The following is an 18,763-nucleotide window of genomic DNA, read 5'->3' as shown; positions in this document are numbered from 1 at the left end:
CGAACGACCAGACTGAAAAGTAAATCAAAATGGACCTATGGAGACCGAGAGCGAAGACAGTTTTCGTAGAGGATGCAAGTGAGTGAGTGAGTGGAGGCACTTGGCATATCCCGTCGTCAGAGAACCCAGATCCAAGAGCCCTTCGAGCTAGGTGGCAAAGAGGGAAACCTGCGTCAAAAACAAAGAAACCTGCGGGGACTGGCCTTGTATCCAGCGAAAACTGCTATTTGAGTTGGAGCTTATTCTATCCGAATCGTTTAGCCCTAGCCTCAGCCTTCGCTTTTTCGGACGGATCAGCCAAGATGCCCTTAACGGCGGGCTTCGGACTATCCTTGCTCTTTTTCGGTGGCTCATTTTGAATACGGGTTTCGGATGCCCTCTTTTTGCCTTTGTTTTCGCCAAGAGCAGAGTCCAAAGCCTTAATTGTAGTATCTTTGTTCGAATCATCACCGTCTGCTGCGAATCGTTTAGCGCGTTCTACGAGTTTAATAGACTCGGTAACAGGCACTCCGAATCGAGCTGCTCTCCTTTTGCGTTTCTCGAGTTCTGAATCGGTATCTGTAGTAGCTAGGCCAGCAGCGAAAGACTCAACGGGTTCGGGGACCTTGGGCTCTTCAGGCTTTGATGCTTCTGACGTAGGGGTACCGAATTCATCAGCGAGGCGTTTAAAAGTGAATTTCTTCTTTTCTCCTTCAATTGGAGCTGCTGCAGCCGGCTCCGGAACAGATTCTGAAGGAGGAGCCGTTGTGTCCTTTTTGGTCTCTTTCTGCTCGACTGGCGTTTCAGTAGCTGAAGTGCCCGGAGCTGCAGCCGGAGCTGCCTCCTTTGCAGGTTCGGAGGACGATTCTAGAATGAATACCGTTAGATCTCCCAAACTGTCACATAACTTTGGCTGGATATTGTAATATACCTCCATTAGGTGGGTTTGAAGCTTTAGTGGCATCATCAGCAACTAGACGCGAGACAAGTTCATCTTTCTTGCCGATGGTTGGGAGCCCACGATTGGCAAGCTGCTCCTTTAGGTCAGCGACCTTAAGTTTGTTGTAGTCTGTCATAGCTTGAAATAAAAAGTTGGTTACAGTGGGGGTTGGTGATGGATGTTGTTTGGCTGTCGGGAGGAATCGAGGAGTTTGTTGTTTCCCAGCGCGTGTCGCAGGTGAGCCGAGACGAAGCCAAGATCAGACATTCAGTCCCAGATTCAACACAACAACACAGAAACACATACGTATAGGCCTCGGCTCTGCCTCCGAGCACTGCCACAAAAGAAGGCTTGCCAACTCATCACACAAGTGTTCGGAACAGCCACATTCAGTGTCGGTGTCAATGCAAAACCACCAACTTACGACCGCTCGGCCTGAAGGGCGAATGTTGCGACAATACTCGATGATGTCAACCGGAGACCCCGACCAGCTAGGCTTGCACTTGCGGAGACAAGGGTACCCACAAAGTGGATCCTGATCATGCGATTGTTGAGCTAACTACCCGGATACCTAACAAGCATGTACGCAGTATGGAGTACCGAGTATTATGCGATGAGCTCAACCTCGCGGCGTCGAGCTCATCTGCATCTGCTCACCGAAGAGCAGGTCAAGCTATAATTCATGGCAAGACAAAGATCGAACCGCCTACACGAAACTACTTTGCACGACCTTTGCATTATCAGCCTTAAGCTTGTATGCCCAATGGTGCACCATCAAAATAAAGAGCGTTCGTATACGATCGTGGTCGACAACGTATCAGTCTGGTCTGAGATTTAGCACGTCTCCCAGATTGGGGTAAAAACGCGTGCGATTCCGCATGGCGATAAATGTTGGATATTTTATAGCGCAAGACAAAAGCTCGGTACCGTCATGATGGGTTAACTCATAGACGACAAGTGCTTGGCTCACATCGTGGACACCTCTGCTATTCGCCAGCTTGGAGAAAGAAGAAAAATGCTAGCCACTCGTTTGAGACAACCTCACTATTTCTGAGGTATCAACCAATGGAAGGCCACCGTTAACTCGACAATGCCTGTCAATTGGAGGACTCTTGAGCGAACACCAAAAAAAAACCTTTTTGTCCCCTTGAAGGCGCTTGTGGGGGTGGGACGTTCAAGGCCTTCCAACGTTTTCTATCGGGTTGAAGCTTTTGTTTCAGAAACCGTGATATATGGCTTTAGCATCAAGGAACAGACATAAAAAATTTCTCTTCCTGGCTTTTAAGGGTTAGAGAAGAGGTCTTCCTGAACTCCTCCGAGCTCAGGAAGCTCACGAGATGCCAGAAGACCCGCAATCGGGAGCCGGATAAGCCTTGTTCCTGCGGTTTGCCTTATGTACTAACGACGCGTAAAAGTTGAACTAGCAACAAGACTTCCAGGGCATTTGACGAACAATTATTTTTGGAGCAAAATCCTGTTGGTCACCCATCGGTGAAAGCGTCGAAAGCAGGGCAGGCGCGCCGGTTGGAAAGTCACTGGACTGGGGAATTTGGTTCATGGCAGCTGAGGCGAAGCTCCTGGCCCCCGCATGAAGTAGAAATCTCTGCGTCCTCGGTGCGACCATATTAGTGCGCTGTCAACGGGCTAGCCAAATTGAGAGTCCCCGATTAATATAGCCTGCAGGCTTGCAAAATACCAAGATGCGCAAACCATGTACCAATACCAGAGGAAATGGTGCGAGGCTTCATATACTGACCCAGAAGAGGCTCGACATTCGCGATTTCGCTTTGTTTTCGTTTTTTTTTTGTTCGCCCTTCTCCTCTTCACGAAATTCGACGCATCCCCGAGGACTTCTGCTAAGACAATATATGATACTCTTACCCAAGTCAGTCAAGTTCTATACGAATATACGAAACAGGCTAGCAGCTTTTGCAGGCTAAGACAATAATACCGTTCATACCACACGGGTCTCTTACTGTTATTGCCGTACTTTGCGCCGCTATCGACGACGAACATTCCAGTTAACATCCTCCTCTTTTCCCCTTTACTAAACGACATCTACAACGAAATCTGCCTTTTCCTGTCTTCGGCTTTCAATCTTTTTCGACGTTCCTCACAATAGTATTTCTTTCCGACGATTATCACGACTTGATTTGAAGACAACCTTTCCCCCGAGGCCCTTTTGCCGCCCTTTTGCCTCTGACGACCGCCCAATAAACCCCATCGGATCTCCAAAACCCCCTCCAACATCCCCTTTCTTTCATAGAACGAAGTCCCCGACGAACAAATATCAATCGTTCTACAAATTACACGCCCAAATATACGGCTCCAAATCATCAAGGATATTATCTAGAAAAGACTTTTTTATAAAAAGTATTATATTACCCGTTTTTATCGGTAAGTCTGGATGTTTTGAGGTTCGTCAAGCATTAAGCGCCCCCCAAAAATCACTTCATTTCCCCGCCTTCCGGCCATTCGAACCAATATCTGCCGCCCTTGCTCGAAATCGTGGGGTTGGGAGAGAGCTCTGTTAAAGGTTTCACGCTTTCAGTCTCTCGGATCTTCTCTTCACTACCAATTGGAATCTGGAGTGATGGGGAAAGCCCACTGTAATCACAAGCGAACATTCAAGACCAATTGAAGCCACTCCGACGTCACAAGTCGTATCGCCCTGGCCCTGGCCCTAGTTCTTCATCACGATTCAGTCGTGGCAGCGTCTTCCCATATATAGTTTCCCAGGTTTACTAAAATACCGCCCAGCGCCGCCAACCGTCCCCAAGCCTTATACTAATTGACTGGTCAACTTTCGATAGATAACCGATCACTATATTTCTAATGTATTCCTAACCAAACGTAGGAATGCATTGTTATAAACTCCCTTTAATTCAAGTTGCGAGATAACATATATCAAACTCGGGATCCTCCTACTCCCCCGAGTACACATCGAGACCCAATCACCAGTTCGCACAATGTCAAATATATATTCTTCAGAGGCTTCGGCCTCCACGTCGCAAATCCCAATGTATTCCGGATCAGGACAATCTTTTGCAGCAAGAGCAAGGGCGAAGAAAGCAGCCATGGAAGCGCAATCGCAAGTCGCCCCCCCGCCAGGCTTGGCTGCTCCTTCCAGTACCACAGCAGCAGCTCGGGGTCGTTCGAGGGTTCCGTCTCCAAGTTTCTACGGTGTTCATGACGGTAGAAGGCATGGTGCAACTAAGATACTACTACCCGTCGCCCCATCTCTCACACCATCTTCGTCCATTGCATCTGATCCCAGAACCCCATCCCCGCCTCCTACCACAAAATCACCTTTCTATCAACTACCGAATTTAGGCTCAAATTCTTCAAAATCGACAATGAATGAACCAACCAGCCACTCGCAGGCCACATCAAAAACACCGTCCTCGACCGCAAACTCTTCGTCGACTGTTGTGGCGGCGACAGAAAAACGCCCGCAGAACGTGATTCGGAAAAAGACAAATGCTCAGACAACAGACCCTAAAATGGCCATGCGCACTGGATCAACCACTAGCACAAATGCGTCCTCCGCAAGTTTTACAACATCCACTTCAGCATCACATATGGATAGAGGATATGGACAAAGTACATCGGTTTTTGGAGTTTCTATGCCGCCGACATCTTATACATACGGCTCCAGAAATACCCCAGCGACGGGAATTCGTCAAAATCCGAGAACAATCGCACCGCCCCCTGGCTTATCGAGTACTCCTAGTGCAAGTATCATGCAAAGGGCAAGATCAGGGAGTGGGAGTCAGTCATCTGCAACTTCGACCCGATTATCTGTTTCAGGGATCGATTCCCAGTTAGCTAGCTCAAAAGCAGGGGTGATCCCACCTCCACTCACCATTCCAGCCGCTGTTGCAGAGAGCTACGACAGTAGCCCCTCTACCGAAAATTGTGGATCACCTGGTATGTTCAGTCATAATTCTACACCCACTTCATCTTCTACAAATCCCTCTTTATTTCAGTCTCCGGGCTTTTCCCCACCTGTTAGAAGAGCCCGAAATTCGAGCCCGGTCAGACCGTTGATATCAAAATCCGCAGGTGTAGCGGCGGCCACGGACAAGTTAGGAAAGGCGATAGCTATGAAAAGAAAAGATGGCGAGGGAAATATCTCCGAAGCCCCAAAGCAAACAAAAATTTCATCTCGAAATTCTTTAATCGCTACAAATTCTGGCATTGCGTCTCTCGCAGCTCCCAAAACGAGGGACACGAAGGCATCGGAGGCGACTAAGTTGGTCCCACCGACTAAACATTTCAGAAAATCTTCAAAAGATTTGCTTCCTTCAAGGTCAGCGCTCTCAGTTGGCTTCGCAGGCTTTCATTTCCGTAAGTCCTCCAAAGACCTAACATCAACATCCGCCTTATCTTCACAAATTGGTCGACCATCCCATTCTCGCCAGTCGTCTCGTGATTCTTCCAATATCCGATCTCCGGGTGAGAACTCTGCAACCACCGCTAGTTATTTCCCACCGACATCCCCTATTCCAATACCTGTCCCATCTTCCTCTACAACTTCTTTGAGACTTCCGCCTTCACGACCATCCCGAGATGGGGCTCCAGACGACTTGGAAGGATTTAGTTCCGATGTTCCCGTGATCCAGAGCGGCATTGTCGCAACCAAGGACTCAAAGACTAAGGGACAAAAGATGAAGATCATTACTTCCTCTTCCCTTCCATACCGTTCTGGGGCACCTTTCGGAAATGTGAATGGCTCTACATCCTCATTAAATTTAACATCGACGTCTGTTCCAGGCCAGTCAAAGTCCATACGTTCACCCACACCAACTTCCGCAAAAGCGACTAATATCGTACACGGGTTTGCTTTTACATCATCACCAGCAACCAGCTCGCAACCTAGCAAAGGAACAGACAGCTCTCCCCGTAAACTAAAGAAAGAGGATAAGAAGAATTTGGGCGACAAGAATGGCTTAGCCGCAATCCCACCCCCTTCCAGACCTAGTCTGTTTAGCAGAGGACGCACGAAAACGGTTCCACCTCCGGTAAATTCTGGAGATAAAGAAAAATCTGCAAGTCAACGGCGACCTCCCGGTCCAGCCGCAGGAACAGGGCATGAGGGCTACTCCCAATTCAACAAACCAGTTCGGAATAGAAGCTCAAGTAGTGGCTCAATTCCAACTGCACCAACAAAGGCCCAGACGACGGTCTCCACGCCGCCTGGTAGCTGGGGTAGAGCTGCTGGGGCCGCTGCGCTCAAAAACCCGCCTATTGATTCCTTTCTCGCGAGCCGACTTGAACCCGTGGTAATGAAGGGAGGAGTCGAAATGGTAAAAACAGGAAGTGCACAAAGCACATCAAGCTTCCTACCAAAGCCTTCCACTAAGAATGAGAGCCAGAAGAGCAGCCTTGATCTTCCCAGGACGGAAAGTAGCCAAGGCCCCAATAGCAGAGACCATAGCGTGGATATACCCCGAAAAATCACCAATGAGTTTGACCAGTTCAACTTCGGTCCCGATGTTATTGCGCAACGACGCCCGCCAGTTACTATTGATACCTCTAGCCAATCCCGACCTAGTGCCGAATCCCCAATTACCGCGATTCTTTCACCGACAACTAAAATTGGGCTGAGCAAAACTTCCAAATCAACCCCATCTATAAGGGTCGAGGAAAAGGAGTCAAAGCTGAAGCAATCGAGACGACTCATTCCGCCCGCAGTAGGGCCGACCTCTCAACCAACTCGACGTTGGAGGATATTTTCTAAATCACAATCGGCGCCTGATGTCTCTAAGGATACCCCGAAACCGAAGGCTGTACCCCCAAAGACTGCCCCACAATCCCCGGTGTTGAGACAGGAGGTAAAATTCGGTGACGCAAATACGGGAGGCTATATCCGGGATGTGCACAGCCCGCCCATTCGAAATTCTAATCATGAGATACCGCGACTTGTAGCTCCCCAAAAACAGCGTGAATCAGTCCTACTCCCAGACCCCCCTGTTATGCCTCGGCTCGTTGCATCTCGAACTCCGTCTCCTGTCGTCACATTGACTCCGCCCGGATTTCCAACTCCCCAGAAAGCTAGCAATAGTGGCTCTTCCATTGCCGGACTCGCCCGACCGCCTCCCGGATTACCCATTCCAGTGGAACTCAGACCAGTAATCTCTGTTACCTCCTCTACTCCCACGCAACCGTCCAAACTTGCAAACAGCTCGGAGACTTTGAATATGAGCCCTGTCTCAGCATTGACAACATCTCCTTCAAGTGCCACGAAATCAGCTTCTCCTTCAAAAAAATCGGCCCGCCCGTCACCCGCAAACCTTCCCGTTCGAAACATCCTTGAACAAGCTGTTGAGAAGACTCAAGCGCCAGCCGGGGCTTCCGATGATGACGATGACAGTTACGGAAGCGATGAGTACACTGACGAAGAGGACTACATCAATGACGAGAAAGAAGAAGACCGCACACAGAAAAATGTGACCCCAGCTGTGAGCAGTGGTCTTGTGCCAGTAATATCCCCACCTGCGACCCCTAAATCGGTAACACCAGAACCTACCTCAAGCCCGAGTCCGGGGCCCCGGCAACGCCTTGGTCATTTTGCACTTGGGAGAATCCCGAAAGCTGGTAATGTCGAAGGATCTTCTATCAGGCTTCCAACTTTGGCAGAAATTCTCCCACCCCCACCCAGTTTACGCGCCCGCCAGCAACCACCGCAACCGTCGCAACCTATCTTCATCCATCCACCCCGCCGTATCGCTCACCCCCCGGTAGACCAAATACAATCAGCCAGTTCTGAGGATGAGGACGAAGATGATGGTGGCGAAGGCATCGACTATATAAACACACGGAAGATACCTCTATCCAAGCTAAATCCCCTAGTTACCACTGGGTTGTCCCAATTTCAAGTCTATAACACTGCTACTCCTCAAAGAGTCTCCAACAATACAGACGACTGGTCGGAGTATGACGACTTTATCGATGAAATGAGCGCAGCTACTCCGCGGAGCAAAACACCATCCCTTGGCGCTCCATTTCCAGACATTGTTAGGCTCAAGCCGGATCTTCGAGACGAAATTGAGCCCACACGCCGCCTCAAGGACTCTCCAACTTTACCCTCCGCTGCCACCTTTGGAGATGTTACTAAATTTGCACCTTCAAATAAAAAGAAATTGGTTCTCGATCAAGGCAAACTCGCCCAAGGGAGGCCTGTCGCAGCACGACCTTTCTTCTCCCCGACCCTTCCTACAGCACGAAGCTCCCTTTTCGGCGGTAGTAGTATCAAGGAGCTCAATTCCCAACGCTCCTCTTCAACTTACAGCCAAAGGTCCTCCGGCAACCAAAAGACAATTGCATTTGCCGATTTTATCGCTGCCTACGCCGAGGCTGATAGAGGTGTCATGAGTGTTATTGATCCACTCGACAAAGCCAAACACCCACCACCCCAAGGGAGAAAGATAGGCGTGCTCTCGCCGATGTCATCTGTCACAGATTTTGAAGACGATTCGTCGACGGATTCGGAATCTTATAGGGAAAGCATCATCTCAGCAATGCCCGGCACTGAAGACGCCCTGGAGGGTGAAATGAAAGTTAGGTTGTGGGCTTTGATGACAAGCCGATGGCTTTCTTTTGGCCGTGTGCTTGTTTCCCCTGCCCACGAAGAAATCAAATTATCCCCATCTGGATCCGCCAATAAAAGAATACTCGTTATTGATGGACTTGGAAATGACGATTGGTCCTTCTACTGCTCGCTCAACTATCCCAACGCCACCGTTTACAACCTAACACCTTCCCCGGCTAACTATCCAACATCCCCGGCCGGTGGCCAACCAAGCCCAAGCAATTCGATTGATAATCTCAACAATCATCACCAAATCCATCATGCCTCCTTTGCCAGCCCCTTTCCCTTCCCAAGTGGCTTCTTCACCGTCGTGACATTCAGATTCCTGCCTTGTACATCTGACGCTCTTTGGCCATTTATTATATCCCAGTGCATGCGTGTTCTGAAGCCTGGTGGGTATCTCGAGCTTAGCGTTCTTGACATCGACATGGTCAATATGGGACCAAGGACGAAACGCACCACTGATGAGATCAAGGTTAACTTGAGAAAGCATCAGTCAGGAAATGGCTCGGACTGGCACAAGAAGACTCCATCAGAGAAGGCTTTAAGACTCATGGCGAAGCGTGGCTTTACTGATATCACACGGTGCAGAGTCGGGCTTCCCACTGTAGGAAACGTCGACGGGTCAAGGGAAGAGCAGGCGTCTATGCAACAAATTCTTAAAGAGGGAAACTCACCCGACGAAGTCGACATGGGCAGCGCCGAAGGTATCAACCGAGTTGTCTCTAAAGTCGGAAGATGGTGGTATGGCAAATGCTTTGAGAACATTGGCGAAGACGTCCAAGGCGAAATACTTCGGTACAGGAAGACGCTATGGGAAGATAAAACCCTTCTCCGGGAGTGCGAAAAGAAAAAGACCAATTTCCGAATGCTTATATCTTTTGCGCGAAAACCAACGAGTTAACCTTTTGCATAATTCCTTTATCACGTACAAAACGATATTTTTCAGCATCCTTTGCTATATACTACGAAATAACGATAACGATTTTAACGAAGAAACGATATTTACTCGACCTAGCTAAGAAACAATTTTTGTTTCTTTGCCACGAGCATAAAACGACAGAGATTTTACCATAATACCTCTTTTCTTCGTGCTCCCAAGAGCGATTACTTGCAAAACATCCTTTTATTCAAAAAACGATTCTTCTTCATGAAAACGATTTCGCTCGTTAGATACCCATTCGCTCAATACTATCGTCGCTACAATCTACATCTAGAGCTACTGCCGCGAAGCAGGCATTAAGCTTACGAAATGCATCTATTTTTCTTCTGCTGATAACTACTTTCCGTTGATATTGATACTTTATTTCTTTTTATTTTTTCCTTTTAGGCTTTCCCTTTTCAATATATATATTATCTGTATCCATAAAACACATCACAAATTCGGGGGCTGGCTCATGGCGTGGGAAAGAGTTTCAATTTTTCCTGTAACTCCTGCATTTGTTCTTCTGGGAAATCAGTTTTTCATAGGTTGTTCTATGGGACGGCGTAATTCGGGGATCTTTGTTCGCAATCTGCATTTCGTCTCATATATTGGAGAATTGGGGGGTTCTGATTCTGTATTACTAGATACATGGGTAAAATGGATATATCTCTTTTTTACTCCTCCTTATTGGCAAAAAATGGACCTAGACTATACATAAGATCGTAAACTTAACGCTGTTCTTCTGTTTGTTCGGTGCGATGCTAGAACTTTTGAAAAGGTCAGGCGCCGACTACGGGAGACCCACAAACAACCCGATGCTCTCTCGCCGTGCATATAAGGTATATATATCTCCAGAACACTAGTGTTTCGCAGGTCCACATGACCAGCCCGTTCTGCCCGAGATGGGATCTCGGTATCGCCATTTAAGCACATTATACTTCATATCTCATTTCATAAGCTCGTCAGGGTATTAAGTACATCATGAAATCTTTTAAACTTTAGAAGATTTTTGAAACAAAAATAAAGCAGCAGAGAGATATCATACCGTATCATCAAAAAGAAATCGTGCAATCAGGGCAGAAATAAGGGAAATTGGGCGCTCTATGTTCACTGTCGAACATGTGAACAGCCTTTCGTACGGTGAATGCATCATCAGGAACCGGCCCACCCAGACACCCGAACAAAGAAGAGAAAAAGGGAAACTCGGCAGCTGAACGATGAAACAAAGACGGGCAGCAAAACGGGAAAAAAGAAAAGAACCCCGCCATCAACTCCAGACCCGGTAACCTGTGATCCCAAACCATGACCCCGATATTACAAAAAATATTAAAACCGAATATATGAAAAGGCAGAGCGGCTCGCGTGATATACTTTTTCCTCCTTACTCCCCTGAAACATCAAGGGCATGACATCTTCGGAAGCGCTGAGGTGAGACGCCTAACAATCGATCATTCTAAACCGTTTGGTCAAATCTTCAACGCTCGGCGACCTCCACGATCTCCACCTGCCCATACCGCACTTATCGTCGGTTTCAATGTGCCTAATCAGACCCCTAATAGTAGCAAATGTCCTACCACAGCCATTTCTCCCGGAACAGCGGTAGGATTCTGACTCGTGATCCCTGGCAAGATGGCAGTTCAATATTTCCAAAGTATGATAGGTTTTGCAACAGATCGCACATTCAAACTCGTAGCCATTCCAGGAGAGATTTGTAGCAAGTCTCGATTGTCGGAGTCTATCTTCCCAGTCAGAGCACCCATCATCTGAGTCTTCAGAGCTGTATGGGCGATGTCTGCTCTGGCTGCGGGCACGGTAATAAAGGCTATGGCGGCTTCGGCTTCTACTAGGATTCGGGCGGCTCCGACTCCGACTGCGATCATGGCTCTGGTAGTGACGACCTCGCTCGTAGTCACTGGGTTCCCCACAGTTAAGATACTCCATAGACCTGCTGTCTATATACTTGAATACAGGTTCAACAACTTCACAGCTATCCGCAGAGCCCTTTCGCTCATAGCTGTATTCGATGGCATTCTTGGGGTATCCGTGGTAAGGGAGGTAGTAACGGGGTCGGTCAACATCGTTGATAATTTTCATGGGTTTCTCGAGATTGTCGTGTTTGCTGAGGAGTTTTTTGAAGTCTTCCTCCTTCTTCGTCTTATTTTTGCCAGCGCAGGTACCGATCTCAAAGTGAATTTGGAGAGAACTGTGCGCTTCGAATGTGCGCGGGCAGTAGGGGCACTTGATGAGTTTATGGCTCTTGTGCTCGTGGGAATCGAAGTGCTGCGTGATGGAATTAGCTTCCGGCCATGATAAATGGTTCATCGTCAAAAAAAATATATATATTTAACTTACTATGAGCAGATGTTCAGCGCTATTGTGATCCCGCTTGCATTGAATGCAATAATAATGGTTCTTGCTAACAGACAAATGCCTTGCATATGCCTCGTCGTCACAAAATCCCTCTTTGCAAGCAGAGCAATAAGGATGCTTCTTAAGTCTAGCGAAATGGTCCTTAAGTTCCTTTTCCGTCGTATAGAACACATTACAGTCCCAACAAACATGGTGGCTACCAGAAATGTGCTCGCGTAACTTGTCCTCGTCGTCGAAGACCCTTTTACAAAGAACACAGTAGGAATGTTTCTCTAGGTAATGCTCAGTGAGCTGCGCCTGCGAGGCCACCGAAATGTTGCATTTTAGACAATGGTGATGGTTGCGACTGGTCTTGTGGTGGTTTTCCAGAGATTTGTTGTCATGGAAATGTCGCACACACAGTCTGCAGTAAAAGTGAAACTTGGAGTCCAGGAAATGTTCCTCTAGAGCGTCGGTAGATATGAAGTGCCGCATACACTGGTTACAGTAAGTTTCCCTTTGGACGGAGCCGTGGCCACTTAGGCTGAATGTCGCATGTGGCTTCCACCGCGACAGAGACATCGTTTTGGCGTTGTGTGTTGGATTTGGACTTCGTACTTTGCGCTTCAACAATGTTGAAGCGCGAAGGAGGATCCAAGGAATGGAGTTCTAGGAGTTCTAGGTTGGAAATGTGCGGGGCAAATGCCTTAAAGTGCTTTGACTAGGTGTGGTAGCTTTAGGACGAAAGAAAAGGTCAACCCGTGTCTCCCAGAGATGGTGGGCAGCGTCAGCTTTTAAAGTTGGGATTTACGACGATAGCTAGGTAACTAATATCAAGCTATCAGTGCGCACAGCACACGGGTGATCTTGTACGAGGGATATGTAGCACACTGTGTATCATGTATCAGCACCCGCTTACTGTTGCATGTTGATAACCACGGCGCCAGGCCGGTATTAGGCCTTTCACGGCGGCTTCGGTAAATGCATCGCTCTCTCAGAGCCAGCATCTAGCTCTAGCTCTGACTCCGCCTCGTACCTAACAAAGCTTAACTCTACAGAGGTATTTTAGACTTTTTGGAATCCTCACAAAGACTTTTCGAATCCTTCGACTCACTGTTCTTGAATGACCGTCGCAATGGTGGGCGGTGACTGCATCACACAGCTAGCGGTTACTCTTTCGGGAATGGTGGTCTGCGCCTGGCATGCATGGTCCATGGAATGCACGGATTGTTGTTCATGCTGGATGCACAGGATGACTCCATGGCGCATGCCAGGACTCACCAGCAGGCGTACTTCGCGCGTGGTTTTTTCCAGGAATCCACTTGGATTGGTCCAGCTGACCGACTTCCAACATTTGATAGGGCACCGCGTTTGTCTCCGACAACTTCCTGTGTACGGTCACCGTCCAGGGATTCAATGACGATACCGTGCGACACAATGAAAGTTTCAACAACGGGGCTCCCTCCAGCAGGAGAACTTTAATTTGAGGGCTCAAGATCAGTCAGCCCATTTTAGTTGAAATTGTGACATTTCTTAATCCGGAAGTTGCCAGAATTGGTCTTCTGGTGATTTTCCTGGCCTGTGTTACCTATCCACAACTTCGCAAACAACACAACGTCGAGGCTAAGGATTCGAAATCGAAGAGAAGGCAAAGCTAATTTGTTATTGTGATGCTTTGAAGCAGAACTCGTGAGAAACGGCTAATTGCCATTTGATATTATGAGCGGCTCCGTGAATACTATAGACATTAAAAATCCTATTGTACATAAAAAATAATAAATCAGAAACGCTATCTAACAGAGTGGAAAGCTATTCCCTGCTTAGTCTTTGGCACAACCAGGCCTGTTCTATAAAAGTATAAACCCCCTTCCCGAATAATTGCAGTTTTTCTTATACAGCACACGATACCAACAGCGGGTGACGATTTATTTAAACCTTCTCCTCAGGTGCGTTAACACCAACTTGTTGCACCTTTTTGTTCTTGTCCGCCTCCCTAGCAATCTTCAAGTCCTTATCCTTTGGAACTCTCGCAAGGTAATACATGCCCACGGCGGCAAACAGGTTGAAGATGATGTAAATAGAGAAAATGACCCAATTCCTCCATCGTTGAGAGTATTGAACGCCAAGGCCGGACAAGAAGGCATTGGTGCTGGCGGACGGGCAAATATCGCAAATGTCAGTGGACGATTTATTGATAACCTCAACACCAGCCACCAGCTGGAACGCCTCAAGGTAAGAGCCACAGGTCATGCCCTCAGGTGCATGGACATGGACAAGCTCCCGGGCATTACAGACGACATCGGTGTTGGCAAGACCGGTGGCGAGAATGCCACCGACGAAGTAAGTAAACGGAGAGATATAGTAGACTAAACAGTGATTTTGTCAGTATTATTCGAGTATGGAAAGTTGAACTAGGGTTACTTACGAGTGTATCTCCAAATAACAGGAAGGGCATGTGGCTGGGCAATGACACCGCAGAAAATAAGACAGATGGAGAACATCAAATTGGCAATGTTTCCTCCGGTTTCTATGGAAGTGATTAGTTGGAGGACGGCCGAAAAGTTAAGGGACATATGAGGGAACTAACCTGCGAGTTCAACGCCGGCAATAACCATAGTACCAAAGGTAGAGGTGAAGAGGTAGAACGAAAGGCAGTAGAGAAAGAAGAGGCCACCACGTTCAACTTCAGTACCGGTTACAAGAGCGTTCTTGTACATGCCAGTTGGGAAGTAGAACGAGAAGAAAACCAAAATAGAGGCGAGAGTCTGCCATGGTAGTTCAACCAAAAGATTGGAAACCATGAAAGCAGTCCACTTGTAGGTACGAGAAGGACGCTCACGAGCCTCATACAGTGCTCTTTGTGTAACGAAGTGGGGCATGAGCTGTTGAACTAATTGGCCGAAAGTGGTGAGAATTAAGAAGCTGTAGGATCGAGACCGTCAGTTATTGTTCAAAGGACCCTGTCAGCGGGTTCAGACTTACATCGAGAACATCTGTCCTTGCAATCCAGCAAGACTGGTGCCTGCGCCGAAGAAGGAGAAACCGACAAACAAGGCAGACAAAAGACAAAGGATCAATTTAGCGTAGATGTACGAAGGTGTTCTCCAATATTGTTGCCAGACACGGATGAAGACGTAGTAGAGCTGAGTATTGAAAGGAACGGCGAAGTCATTCTTGCTGCTTGGAAGATTGGACATTGGGCCTTGGACAATCTCGTGGGGAAGTTCCTTTTCCATGCGGTCGAGTTCTGCAAGAACCTCCCTACATTCAGGGGATTCGCGCCAGACCTTCGGCCAGTCGACATTGGAGCGGGATCCAGGGGCGGCACCAATAACTTCCAACATCCACTCGGCTGGGTTTGCATCTGATGGACAGGGGAAACCGCCATTGCTTTCGAAATAATTGATCAAAGTTTCGGAGTTGTTACCAATTTCACCAAAGTAGATTTGCCTTCCACCTGCTGCCAAGAACAAAAGTCGATCAAATTCCTGGAAAAGAATGGCGGACGGCTGATGGATTGTGCACAGAATGGCTTGACCGTTTCTCGCGAGTTTCCTCAACAGGGTGCAAATGGACCAGGCGGTTTGGGAGTCAAGACCAGAAGTGGGTTCATCCAAGAAGAGAAGTAATTCCGGCCGAGCAGCCAATTCGACGCCGATTGTCAATCGCTTTCGCTGTTCCACATTGAGACTAAAGGAAATGTCAGCTTTGGTTTGAAAAATTAATACCGGTGTATTGAAGTGACGTACCCAGTTCCAGGAACACCGACGACAGCATCAACGAATTCCTCCATCTCGAGAATTTGTATGACCTCCTCGACGTAATCAAGCTTTTCCTTTCGGCTAAGTTCCTGTGGCTGTCTGAGCAAAGCGGAGAATTCCAAAGCCTCTCTAACGGTAGAAGTTTCCAAGTGAAGATCCTGTTGTTGGACGTATCCGGTCTTGCGCTGGAAAGAACCATCTCGTTTCTGGCCGTTCACGAACATGTCACCAGTAATGACACCAGTAGTCTTGCGGGAAGCCAAAACGTCGAGAAGGGTTGTTTTACCAGCACCGGAGACACCCATGAGCGCAGTAAGAGTACCAGGTTTAACCCATCCGCAAACGTGATCCAACAATCTCCGTTCACCGCCCTTGACCGGGATATCATAGACAACATTTTTCCAGTGGAAGATCGAAGTTTGTTTTTGGATGGCCGCGACTGAGATTTCTCGAGTCATCACCGCTCCGAGCTCCTGCTCTCTGGCCGCCTCCTTTGGCTCATTGCCCTCAACATCATCTCCGCTCTTCTTAGCGGAGACTGGAAGTTTTCCTTTTTTGAAGACCAAAACTTCACCCTTGGATTTGGCTGCAGTGATTTTGTCCGAGGCGATGATGTAGACTGCACAGAAAAAAATAACATAGGCCCTGATCAAACCAGACTGTTAGTATAAACTAGGTAACTGACAGAATCAGAACGAGCTTACCAGATGATACCCAAGTTACGCCACATATGCGACTTGAAGTATTGGAAAGAGACATTGATGTACTGATCACCGCTGACAACTTCTTGGCCGGCGACAGCGGAAGTAGCGGAACAGACACGAGCGTTGCCAGTCGCATTTTCGTAACCAGGTCCACTAGGGATGTAGGCTGCGCAGGGAAAGTCCCGTCCGCTGAATTCGTTAACCATTAAACTCTCGAAAGAGTAAGAGATTGGATTAATATAACCGATCCATCGGGCCCATCCCCGCATTTCAACAACAGGAATGGCAAACCCAGTGTACATGATTAAACCTAGAATGAATATAGCGGCTGGCGTCATAGCTTGGTGGAGCGTTCGACTAACAGATGCGATTGTTCTAAAGATCATAGACATTGCCATAGTGGTCGAGAACGAGAACAACAAAAAAACGAAGAAAGCACCAGGTTCTCTCCGGAGATTCGTCATGAAATAGAGAATCAAGTTGAAGACAATTGCAGACATGATCTTCTGAGGCATGTCGACGATCATGGAGGAGACGGCTTCGGCGCTTGGGCGGTATAGGGCATATTTGTCATGTTTTTCAATGATTGGTCGTTGAGCGTATAGCGTTAAGATTTCCAGAGCGCTCGAGAAACCGTTAAGGAGGACCGCAAAGAAGAGAAGAGAGCCACGAGCGAAGAATGAGTCAGTGTTAATCTTCAGATTGTAGAAGACAGAGGAGACGATCAAAGCCATAACACCATTGCCGATGATCCCAGTAAGAGCGAGAGAAAGATCGCCATTCAATCTCTGGAAGCCCCTGGTCATGCAAAGGCTAACTTGCATCGGGAAACTTATTGTGTATGGCCCATTCGAGGATGCACCGGAAGCCTGGACAACTTTCCGGACTTCCTTGAATCTTTCGACGTTATCGTGACCAATGGGGTTTTCTGCTTCAAAAGCAGCGATTTCATCTAAAAGCCTTTTACGGGCATCGCTTTCCTTCCAACGTTGAGCGAACTCATCTGGGGTTCGGGGTACTTTGCCCTCAAAGCCCGGTTTGATACGACGTTCAGCCGGGTTGGTAAGTGATGTTAAGAAATCTGCGGTAGTGGCACGTTCCTCGCATTCGAAACCCATATCCTCGAAGAACCTCTGGGCTTCACCGGTGGGACCAAAGTAGATTTGACGACCTTCATACAAAACGATGGCCTTGTGGAACTGGTCATAGGCACTCTGTGAGGCCTGGTAGATAGCGACAAGAGCCGTGCTACCCGTGAGTTCGGCACTCAAACGAAGGGTTCGAATGAATTCAAGGGCGTTGGCGGAGTCCAGACCTCTGGTGGAATTGTCCCAGCACTGGATAGGCGCACCACTAACAGCGACTTCGGCGATGGAGACACGCTTTCTTTCACCACCAGAGACACCTCGAATAAAGTCGTTACCGACGTTAGTGTCTACGGTGTGAGAGAGCCCAAAGGCGGCCATGACAACATCCTTAACATGTTCAGCGTACTCATCACGGCTAATGCCACCCATTCTGTTGCTGGGCGCACGGGCAAGAGCAGCAAATTTGAGGGTTTGGCCGACTGTGAGTTGAGGAAAGTGAACTGCAAGAGTCAATTAGAATCGAATATAAAGATGCGCTTGAGGAGTTACACAAGACATACCATCAGTCTCGGCCTGGTAGATAACCTCTCCTCTGAAGGTTTTGTGCATTTTGTCCATGGGAATGCCCTGGTAGTTGATAACGGTGTCATCGGAAAGATAATAGCCATAGGTGTCACCAGCAATGGTCTTCAGGAACGTGGAACAGCCACTAAGTCACACACGCGATTAATTAGCTATGCACCGAGAAAGAGGTAAGAAAATATGTATGGTGGAATATTTTATCTTACCTGCCGGGTCTTCCCAAGACGACACACAACTCAGAACTCTTAACAAGACCCTCAAAGTCTCTCAGAATTTGAATCTTGCGCTTGCGTCCGAGCGTAACGGCTCGCTCCAGATAACTGTAACCGATATTCCCAACATTCTTCTGGTAGTCTGTGGCAGAGCCGAAGCCGTGCGCATTAAGGTTTCTAAAAGAGACACCAAGTCTCAACGAAGGGTACTTTTCCGGATCCTTGGCTGTCAAACTGATGATAGACTTGAGCCATGCTTTTGGATTGAATTTTTCGTGTCCCGGTTGGAGTTTTGGGTTTTCGGAACCTGTGAATGGATTCTCGCCTTCGAATTGACTATAGCGAGTTTCTGTTTTGGTGAGGCCATGACCGTCAGCATGAGACATAGTCCGACTGAGTCTTCTGGCAAGCTCAATCACTCGCTCTTCATCACCAGGGCCGAATTGGGCTTGGTGGTTTTCATCTCGACTGTGGTTTCGGCTTCCCTCAGGGGAATCCTCAACCTGGGTGGCAGAGCCTTCGTCTATAGACTTGCCCATCTTCATCAATATTTTTATTATTATTTATTTTATGTTATACGGCCAGCGAGCAAAAGTACCCTCAGGTACGACAGGCACTCAGGCGACCCA

At 48.0% G+C, this 18,763-nt stretch overlaps 4 protein-coding genes across 4 annotated transcripts; 1 reads left to right on the top strand and 3 right to left on the bottom strand.

Moving 5' to 3' along the window:
- Positions 1-244: 244 nt before the first annotated feature.
- DFL_001887 (uncharacterized protein) lies at positions 245-1,055 on the bottom strand (the record flags this gene model as incomplete). Its single annotated transcript, XM_067630582.1, has 2 exons — positions 245-846; positions 911-1,055. 2 exons carry the CDS (start codon positions 1,053-1,055, stop codon positions 245-247), a joined length of 747 nt encoding a protein of 248 aa, XP_067493213.1.
- Positions 1,056-3,996: 2,941 nt separating this feature from the next.
- On the top strand, positions 3,997-9,417 carry DFL_001886 (uncharacterized protein; the record flags this gene model as incomplete). Its single annotated transcript, XM_067630581.1, has 1 exon — positions 3,997-9,417. The coding sequence occupies one exon, from the start codon at positions 3,997-3,999 to the stop codon at positions 9,415-9,417; it is 5,421 nt and encodes a 1,806-aa protein (XP_067493212.1).
- Positions 9,418-10,875: 1,458 nt separating this feature from the next.
- Positions 10,876-12,369, bottom strand: DFL_001885 (uncharacterized protein; the record flags this gene model as incomplete). Its single annotated transcript, XM_067630580.1, has 2 exons — positions 10,876-11,718; positions 11,791-12,369. The coding sequence occupies 2 exons, from the start codon at positions 12,367-12,369 to the stop codon at positions 10,876-10,878; spliced, it is 1,422 nt and encodes a 473-aa protein (XP_067493211.1).
- A 1,347-nt stretch (positions 12,370-13,716) lies between these two features.
- On the bottom strand, positions 13,717-18,673 carry DFL_001884 (uncharacterized protein; the record flags this gene model as incomplete). Its single annotated transcript, XM_067630579.1, has 8 exons — positions 13,717-14,153; positions 14,213-14,314; positions 14,375-14,709; positions 14,770-15,477; positions 15,537-16,193; positions 16,253-17,840; positions 17,901-18,049; positions 18,129-18,673. 8 exons carry the CDS (start codon positions 18,671-18,673, stop codon positions 13,717-13,719), a joined length of 4,521 nt encoding a protein of 1,506 aa, XP_067493210.1.
- Between the last annotated feature and the right edge of the window lie 90 nt (positions 18,674-18,763).

The sequence above is a fragment of the Arthrobotrys flagrans genome, assembly GCF_004000055.1.
Source record: "Arthrobotrys flagrans strain CBS H-5679 chromosome Unknown unitig_3, whole genome shotgun sequence".
NCBI classification, from domain to species: domain Eukaryota; kingdom Fungi; phylum Ascomycota; class Orbiliomycetes; order Orbiliales; family Orbiliaceae; genus Arthrobotrys; species Arthrobotrys flagrans.
Note: the sequence above shows the minus strand (reverse complement) of the source record. Positions and strands in the feature narration are given on the sequence as shown.